Source organism: Sorghum bicolor, chromosome 2 (genome assembly GCF_000003195.3).
Source record: "Sorghum bicolor cultivar BTx623 chromosome 2, Sorghum_bicolor_NCBIv3, whole genome shotgun sequence".
Lineage (NCBI taxonomy): Eukaryota > Viridiplantae > Streptophyta > Magnoliopsida > Poales > Poaceae > Sorghum > Sorghum bicolor.
In genome coordinates this window covers 46,925,957-46,936,105 of record NC_012871.2, presented here as the reverse complement: position 1 = coordinate 46,936,105, position 10,149 = coordinate 46,925,957, and the positions used below count along the sequence as shown (strand labels likewise).

At 43.3% G+C, this 10,149-nt stretch overlaps 1 protein-coding gene across 1 annotated transcript; it reads left to right on the top strand.

Moving 5' to 3' along the window:
- LOC8063481 lies at nucleotides 4,450–9,259 on the top strand. The gene has a single exon (XM_002462069.2). The coding sequence runs from the start codon at nucleotides 4,571–4,573 to the stop codon at nucleotides 6,071–6,073; it is 1,503 nt and encodes a 500-aa protein (XP_002462114.1). The 5' UTR covers nucleotides 4,450–4,570; the 3' UTR covers nucleotides 6,074–9,259.

Genomic DNA, 10,149 nt, shown 5'->3' with positions numbered 1-10,149 from the left:
GACGACTCGTGGTGGCGGCGCTGCCAACCCATGAGCATGGCGGCCCCTGGTCGGCCGGCATGCTAGATCATGGGCACAGTGGCCCCTGGCGTTGCATGGCTTCCTCTCCCCGAGTGGCTGAACGGCCTCCCGGGCATGCCCATCCCTGGACTTCCCACATCGTCAGTCCTAGACCCAGACTCCCTCCAAGTCGGCGACATTGGCTTCTCACCAATGATTTGTGTGGCTGGACCGCGATGGGCTTGAGTAGCGGCGGCACTGCTTTCTCCCTGACGACTCCCATGGCTGGGCCACGATGGGATCGAGCGGTGGCGGCGGTGCTAGCTTCTCATCGATGATTCCTATTGCCTAGACACGATGGCTTTGAGTAGAGTCGGCGATGCTGCCTTCTCTCCTCGCGCCGTTGTGGGATACACATTGGTGGTCTCAAGTTGTCAACCGGTCCTGCTCCTGTTGCACCGAGAAAAGACAATGAGTAACATGGTGTGCTGTGCACCAGAAGACAGTGCAACTTCTAGGGGAAATTTTTTTGGTATTACTATATATTTAGTTAAAGCTATTTCTCGGAAAGCACAAACAACACTATTTTGAGACAAAGAGAGTATTCCACAAACAACCTGGTCCCACTCCCCTCGAGCATAGAATAGAATTGATATCAAGATATATACTCCCTCCGTATCCTACGTTTATGTTTGCGAGGCCTGTTTCGGATGCAAGTACCCTTGGGTTGCTACCGGGTACGAAAAAATATTGTTGCAGCCACGATTTGAACTGCCGCCCTCTAGGCTCAGGCTGCACAGTCTTGGCGAGCTAAGCAATAATTGATTGTTGTAATTGTATTCATGTCCTAAATGTCATCTAATTAGGATGAGGGAGTAGGGTCCAGGATGCAGATCGGCAACACTCTCCCTCTGAAAACCAACGGATCCACAATGGAATCTTTAATTCAGCGCGTGGACATTGCGCCCAATAATGTGTTTGGTGGCGCTGCGTTGCTTGTACCAAGATGTGTCCATGTGCAGTTCTTAGGTGACATTCATGCATCGTTCGATTTAGAATGTAGTTCTTAAGCCTTGTTTAGTTCCGAAAAGTTTTTTAGATTTCGATACTGTAGCACTTTTGTTTTTATTTGACAAACATTGTCTAATCATAGAGTAACTAGGCTTAAAAGATTCGTCTCGCGTAGCACTTTCGTTTTTATTTGACAAACATTGTCTAATCATAGAGTAACTAGGTTTAAAAGATTCATCTCGCGATGCAATTAGTTTTTGTTTTTATTTATATTTAATGCTTCATGCATGTGCCGCAAGATTCGATGTGATAGGGAATCTTGAAAAGTTTTTGGTTTTTAGATTAACTAAACAAGGCTAGCTGACATTCACGCATCAGTGTATTTTCTATTTTTTGTAGTAGCTAAAAGTATTAACAATTACCCGAGTTTAGTTCTTGATACTAATAGTAGTTGTAGTATGAGGGTTGAATTTTTCTACTCATCTAGAGAAATTTTTCTTCGTAATTACATTAAACATATATTTATAGTATGTCTGAGATATTTTTCTCATAATTTTGCCGTCTTTTTGCAAGTTAAGGTGGAGAAACCTGCTTCCAAAGGGCATGATTTCTTTGCGTCTTTAATTGGAGAAAAATTCCAATAAGAGGCGCCTATTCATCGAGAGCACCAGCAATTCTCTAATTTTAGGTAAGAAAATTTGCATTAGGAGTTGAGTGGTTGCTGTGCATAGGGTGTATTTTTACAAGGGGTTTAAATATGAGCTTGTATAGCACACAACAAAAAAATGAAGCTAGGGCAGTATACTATACTATAGTTAAGATGGATAAACTGATTGAAAATGGATAAGATTGAGAGGACGCGCTGACACTACATGGAGAAAGTGTGCTTTCAAGAATACTATGTTATAACTATTGTTCAGGCGTAGAGGCACTAATCTTTGTTTTAGCCAATGAAATTCTGTTGTGTTGTTGTGTGGAGATAGTGATTTTGCCGTTTTGCAACATCAAAGTATGCAGTAATGGTAGCTCAATTCTTCGTTGTTTTGATTGTATTCTCTCTTATTCAGGCGTGAAGAAAATGCTCACGGCAGTCATAACCTCAGTGTGCACCCATAGCAATCCAACCAATAAGTCAGCCAACCAATTAGTAGCACAGTGTAGCCTGGCTGCAAACCAAACACGTGGACAAGCTGATTATGCTCGGCCTGGTTCTTCTCCTCAGCTAGACCCATGCTGATCCACCTAACCAATCACATCCTGAAACTGAAAGTTTTAGATCACTTCACGTGCAGGGACTACCATAGCCAAGGTTTATGAGCTTAAGAAGGCCCTATTTCTTGGAATGTTGATTAGTGCTATTGTTGGCTTGTTGTTGCAGCAAAGCGGTGCAGCGAACCGTAATTGAGTTTGGCAGATGTTCATTTTGGTGGATTTCCACAAGGTGCATTTAACATTTCATTCCACTTATACCAGTGATGCAAATTAATACATCATGTGTTTCATTAACTTCATTATTGACGCCAATATTGTTTCAAAAACTCTTCTTATGGGAGCAATAAATTAGATTAACATATTTTTGTCATCCGTAGCAACGCACGGGCATTGGCTAGTATATATATAGAGAGAGAGAGAGTAAGGCTAAGCTCAATGCTCCACTGTGTATCAGGTGGTTCGTAGTGCTATATACGGTGTGTTTGGTTCACTTGCTCACCAAACCTAACTAGCAAAACTAAGCTTGGGAAGCTTTAGTCTCGCTTGTGCAATACGAGATGCACTTGTTTGGTTGCATTTCCTACTCAAGCTTGGGTTAGAAATGACTGTTTGGTTGGCTACTTTCGTTTGCATTCAATCACCATATCTTTCAGCTGCTATGGTTACCCCCCTTTGGTGCATTTTGCAAACACTTGGTAAGCATCATCTGGTGCCACGGATGGAGCTCCCATATGGATGCGGTGCTCCTCCTCTGTCCCCTCACCATGGCCATGACTGCAGAACCTCCACCCCCTTGCCATGGCCACAACACCTCCACTCCGCAGGATGACAAGCAGAGAGGCCAGGGCGGAGGCGGCGGCAGGTTCTGTAGATCCAGAGGCACGAAGGACAAAGACGACCACGAGGAGCTAAGACGCTGGCGTAAGCAGCAGACCGTCGTCGAGGAGGATGGAGCAGATGACGGTGGCCATAGAGAGCTGTGAGGGCGGCATAGGGAAGGATTCGTGAGGGAGTGGTGTTGGAGTCATGGTTTGCATTGGCGATGACCGGCAAGGCTCTCTACTTCTGCTTCATTGCCGATGGTGGCTACGGTACTCACAAGGAAGCTGTGCTCGATAGATCTCGTGTCATAGCTGCTAAGGAGGGAAGGAGAGCGAACTAATGGGGAGGAGGGCTCACCGTGCGATGGGTTGGTGGTGGTGGTGGAGGAGGACTCGTCAATCGATGGGGGTGGAGAAGGAAGAGGAGCGGCAGGCTTGTCGGTTGATGACGAGGATAAAGCCGGAGAGAGGGAGAAAGCCACAAGGACGAAACCAGAGGTGATGTGAACAGTTCACTCACTCCTAGCCAAGCATGGCTCCGTAGAAATGAGGAGAGTGGGTGTTTCCAGCAAGCCACTGAATCCGTATAAAATGGCTTGTCCAAGCTTACATAGAGACCATACATATAACCAAATAAGCCCAAGTTATATTATGCAAACTTGGCTAACCTCTAAGCCATGGAACTAAACACACCCATAGACTCGGATGCCATGTACAAGAGAGTGTGTGGTGGGTAATAAATGTCGGTTTAGTAGCCAGCCAGCAGTGTTACCAGTCGTACTTTTTATGCCAGCCAGCAGTGTTTTTCTCTCATAATAAATCAGCCAACAGTAATTTCAGCCATGACTTTTTAGACCAGCGAACAGGATGTGTTGAAACATACGTTAGTTTGAGTTTATTTTAGTCTAGGTGGTGGATTTTAATCTGAACATAATGAAGCACGAAGGTAAGTTTGACTCACTCGCTTAGCGAGGTGAGCCTTCTTTTGCACATGTGAGCGAAATTCGCTCGCCAAGCTACGAAGAGAAATCTTTACTTGTAGGGATACGTTCGGTGGAGAAGATCTAAATACATAATTTGTTCTTCGGATAAGTTGTTATCTAATTCAGTATTTCAAGTGAGGAATTGCTAAAACTTTTCAGCTTTATCTCAAAAATTCTCAAACTAAGATAGGATGGGATCCAAATATCATGCATGCCCGAATTGTTCTTAATTTCAACTTAGGGGATGTTTAGTTTGAGGTGTTAACATTTAACAGGTACGGTAGCTTTTTTGTTTTATTTGACAATTATGGACTAATTAGATTTAAAAGATTCGTTTCATAAATTATTCTTTAGCTGTGTTTTAGTTTCATAAATAGTCTATAGCATTTGATGTGACAGGTGTTAAAAAAAACAACCAAAGAGGCCCTTAACCGGTTAACCCCCTCTCTCTCTCTCCTGACTCCGGCACCTCGGCGCGGCTTGGCAGCCGCCGATCTGCCTCTGCCGACGATTGAGCTCGCCGCGGCCTAGCTTCCGTTCACCATGCCAGGGCCAGGCTCAGCTCCAACCCAAACACCCCCTCCAGAACCCAAACCCAAGCATAAAGGCCGCCGCCTCGTCCTCCTCCTAGGGCCGCCTCTCGTCGCCGTCGCTGTTGCCCTCCTCTTGGGCGTATCCACAAACCCGTTGCCCCGCCGCTTTCTCCGCCTTCTTCTTGGGACAAAGCCCTCCATTCTCTCCTCCTCGTCACCTCCTGACGCAGCTTACGAGGCTGACGCGGCAACAGGCGCGGTACGCGCACCATGTGTTCTATGGATGGCCCCATTCGCCTCCGGCGGCGGGTACTGCTCCGAGGCATGGTCCTACGTCGACGCGCTTGACGCGCACGCCGCTGGGAAAAGTAACTTCACGCTCGCGATAGCGCACCACGGCGATCTCGACTCGCCGGAGTTCTGGCTCGGCCTGCCCGAGCGGTCCAAGCACCTGGCGTACAGACTCGCTTCCGAGCGGTGCGAGCTTGCCAGGGCCGTGGTCGTCTGCCACAGCGAGCCTGGCGCTTGGTACCCGCCGATGTACGAGGCTCTGCCGTGCCCTCCCACCGGGTACGACGATCCTGCGTTCGTCATTGGACGGACGATGTTCGAGACCGACCGCGTCTGTCCGGAGCATGTCAGGAGGTGCAACCAGATGGATGCTGTCTGGGTGCCTACCGATTTCCATGTCTCAACCTTTGTGAAGAGCGGTGTGGATCCCACCAAAGTTGTCAAGGTCGTGCAGGCTGTGGATGTCAATTTCTTTGATCCGGCCAAGCATGTCGCTCTTGCTTTGCCGATTGGTGTGTCTGTCATGGTGCCTGATGGTTCAAGATTTGGAAATGGTGACTCTAAACACAAAGGTTTTGTGTTTCTTAGTGTGTTCAAATGGGAACAGAGGAAGGGCTGGGATGTGCTGCTGAGAGGATTCCTGCAGGAGTTCTCTGGAGCTGATGACGTCGTACTCTACCTTCTGATCAATGCCTACCACTCTGACACAAACTTCAGTGAGAAAATCCGCAGGTTTGTGGTAGAATCCAGCATTGAGGAGCCAATGGAAGGATGGGCTGAGATCCGGGTCATCGATGAGCATGTCCCTCAGTCTGTTCTTCCAAGTCTGTACAAAGGTGCAAATGCATTTGTGCTGCCAACCCGTGGTGAGGGCTGGGGCAGACCAGTGGTCGAAGCCATGGCCATGGAACTGCCTGTGATTGTGACTAATTGGTCGGGTCCAACAGAGTATCTGACTGAGGAGAATGGGTATCCATTGGATGTAGACAGGCTGACTGAGGTCACAGAAGGGCCATTCAAGGGCCACCTATGTGCTGAGCCATCAATTGATCGGCTGAGGGATTTAATGAGACATGTCGTTGACGATAGAGATGAGGCAAGGAATAAAGGGAAGAAGGCAAGGGAGGACATGATCGAGAGGTTCTCTCCAGAAGTTGTTGCTAGGATTGTTGCTGAAAAGATTCAACAAGTGCTTACCCACACTCAGTTGACAAATGACTAGATACAATGTGAAACCAGAAAGTTGATGCACCATGGAATGCCACGTATGTATGTTTAACACTATTCTTACTCGTTATTTTTCCAAAGAGTCATACATATCCTTTCCTTGTGATTGAGTTAATGTAGAATTAGTGTGGCCAAATAAGTTTTGATTCGATGCATCGATCTTAATTGTATTCGTTGCCGATTAGGACTTCAAAATTCTTTTATTGAGTTTAGTTGTTCAGTGGTTGCTAAACCTAATACAGATAGTTTGGGGGTTGTACCAACTTGTGTTGTCAAGTTGGAATTACAATGTTTAAATGTGCTATCAATATATGTATAATGCATAATCAACTAGAGTGCTTACCTATGAATATAAATGAATGGTTTGGTGATTAGTGAAAGACCTGAAAGCACCTTGTGATGTTATGCTTCTCAAACACGAAACATCACTAACACACGAGTGTTGTTATTATGCTTTACTATCCTCTCATTCATGTTTAAGTAGAAAAATGAGTAGTATTTAATTGAAATGAAAAGACAAAAAGGAAGTGTTCTCTTTGAAATATCAACTATGGAGTGAAAAAATGAAAGAAAAACAACGAGAGTTCTGACGCCTTTAGTTAGGTTTCTTGTCTGGCATCCTTTTGAACTGTTCAGTTCAGTTACCTTTTTTCCTTGGTTAAAGATGGGACACCATAATCCAATAGCTCCTACACATTCTTTTGACTGTTTTTCACCATTATATTATATATATGCCCTTTCCCTTGGTTAAAGATAACAATTCTAGGGAATCTTTTTTTTTTTACCTAAAGGCAAAAGTTATTGTCATAAACTGTTTAGTTTTTCCCTTTTATTGTTGATCCACATCTCAAAATGTGGGTTGCCATTTCTATTAATTCTGGATTATGTTTTGTGATTGGATATAGATCTATCTGTTCCAAGGCGTTTTTGTCTTTTTTGGTACATCAGTTTTGCTATCTATCAATATTAGATACACAGTATAATCTATGTACCAAAAAAAAAAATCAAAGCAACTTATAATTTGGAAAGGAGGGAGTTTGTATTAATTCAACATGAAAAAAAGAAGTGATGGATCGTTAATGAAAATCATATGAAAATTTTGTAATCAAACACATAATACTGCCAACTGTTAGGCATGATATTGTCTCCAAGTCTTCCTCTCATCTCCCACTTCCCATGCCCACCACTCTTGCACATCTTCCATTCCCGCTACCAATAGCAGAGACCGTCAATTGGCCTAAAGTTTCATTGCTGATTAAGGGTAAAAAAAAACTGCCAGATGTTTTATAAAAAAACATGTGGCTCGTGTACAGGCATTCCCTGTTAATTGACCTTGCATTTGTGCTTTGTTTTTTTTATTCTGAACACCAAATTATACGACTGCAAATTATGCCATAAATTAACAATTCATAATTTTTGTGGCCAGTCTTTTAATATATATCTTTGATTTCATTTTTTTTGGGGATGATAAGGACTTCCTATTTAAACAATGAAGTTTTCTATGTGTATAGTTACTCTAGTTTCATCTGAAGGGCCCAAACAAATTGAAGCTGTTATTCTGCTTTCTATATGTTGCATTGCAATGTTTCTTTTCTTTGTTATTATGTCACAATTTCATAGTTGTGGCCCAGTACACATTTTTATGCCAGTTAATAGCTAATATATAAAGGAACAATTGAATCATTTACTAGGTCAACACCAAGTTCCTTACATAGAACATTTGAAACTTTTGATTGGTGTTCACTGTCTAGATTCACTTTGTGTATTGCACCAAGTCTTTCTGATATGTCACTGTTACTGTGACTAGTGATACAGTTATTTTACTGTTCTTTGGGTATACCAGATAACAATGTTGATTCTTTCAAATACATTTTAACTATGTGGATTCCATGACATCTTGAGTAGTAATTCATAAGCGTGGTCCACACTTGTTTCTTTTTTTATTTTGATAAACACAATTAGAAGTTTGGAACTGTGGATGCAGAAACATTTACTTTCCAACTGCTTTCAACCTTTTTTTTTGTTATGTTCTTTATTTGTATTGCTGTAGATATAATAGTTTTTTTGCCATGTGAAACTGCAAGCTACTAGCACATTCAGGAGTTTCATGTGAAACTGCAAGTGAGAAGGTTTAACAGTTATTATGTTCTTATATATATAATTAGGTTTTCATCTATCATTCACATGAAACTATTAGTTTGCATGGCTATGTTTTATTAAGTAACCTTTGGTTTGTGCTTCTTTGCTCACTGTATGGCTGCAAACTACAGAAGAATGTATGATACATTTTCTCATTCAGTAATTGCTTCTATCTACCTATGCATAAATGAGCTTTGCTATTGCTGGAGTACACTTTTGTGCATCCATTGATGGCAGTACCTCTGCCCAGTCATCGAAGTGAACCTGTGTCAATCATAGGTTAGGATGCCAAAGTTTACCAAATGTTTTTGCCAAATTGTGAGGCCATGTTTGGACACATAGTAATCATTTACGTGTGTAAAACCTTTCCGCTTGTATATGCTTGTGCACAACATTACCACTGTAATTAAAATGATATGTAATTGTTTGTTTGAGAGAAGAAATGAACTGTTTACAGCCCTTAGAATGCAAAGCCCTAAGCCTCTGGCTGCCTAGAGACAGAATGCTCGTGGTTGTAGGGAGCTAAAACACAGAGCTCAAGGCCATTGATGTTGTCTTGTCAGTGCGTAGGCAAACCTATGATGCTCAAGTGTTTGACTTTAGATGGATCAAACTGAGACATGACGACATACATTGAGGCGGCAAGCATGGAGGATGACGACAGTGCTAGACAATGGTCTCAGATTGAAGCCGACATCATGATGGTGTCATGGATTGAGTCTGAAACAAAGGTGACTTCGCATGTGAAGTCAGACGAAAGCAGAGCCACGGCCGGTTCTGGCCTGAAGCACAAGGATGGCACTGCTGGTGGAGGCCAGATTGATGAGGGTGACACCATGAATTTGAAACACAGATGATGGCAACGGCAGAGGTTGTGCTGGGCTCTTTGAAGGTAGCGGTGGCATGCATGGAGGCCAGAATAGTGGCAGTGGCGAGATGCAATCACGACAACTGTGGTGGCAGGGATTTGGCAAGAGCAATGGCACGTGAGCAGCTGACTGATGCGGCCCCAACTCTGCCCGGTATCCGTCGGAAAAAAAAATGCTTCCCTGGGCAATTTTTATTGTCCGCCGGAACAGCCTAAGCCGACCGAATTATTTTCATTGGTACCGGTTATACAAGCAGCATTTTAGAGTTGGATGTGGAAAATTTTACGTGGGCTGTATTTTACATGGGTATTAGACCTAATAAAGGCCTCCCAAACAAGCCTTGCCTGACTTGTGGCTAGATAGAGATAGTAGAGACCAATCACTAGGCTAACTTGACAAAACTTGCATAAATTGGTTTCAGTTTTGCATGTATTTTACCCCAAAATGGTCATACGTGGAAGAATGCTTCTTCTGGCCCATGTGAAATCAATGCTGTTAATACGTTCCGAAGGCACAATTTACCTTGTGTCATTCTCGTAAAAAGAAGTTTTCATCTATCAGCACCGAATGGATTGTATATGTTCCATCTGTTGTTATTGTACAGCTGTAAGCTAAATTCTCTGTTCAGATTGTATTTGGTTCTTGCTGCTCTACCAATGCATAAATGTTGCTTTATTGGTACAATGCTGGATTACAGCACTTTTTTTTTTTCTGTGGTACCCACTTCTTAGCTTCTCATATGAGTAAGGTAACCAATTCTTCTTCCTTTCATTTCAATGTTACTCCTATGTCCTAAAGATTTTTATCGTCTCTGTAGATCTGGACACGCGGTGTTTGCACAGTTATTAGAGAATACAAAAGCACCAGTAACGCCAAACCCATCATACTAATGTTTAATTCTGCTGGGGGATCATGCTTAGCTGGAAATGCATGCGCAGTTGCGCACATCCAATCGACTCCACAGAGCACAGCTGCAACATTAGGACGTGGATCTCAGTGACAGTTGCATTGTTGCTACCCGAAGCATTACGGAATCCAGTGGCAACAACTGAAGGTTGTGTAA

Excerpts from the sequence above, each read along its gene's own strand:
- LOC8063481 (XM_002462069.2), top strand. The coding sequence starts at position 4,571 with ATGCCAGGGCCAGGCTCAGCTCCAACCCAAACACCCCCTCCAGAACCC.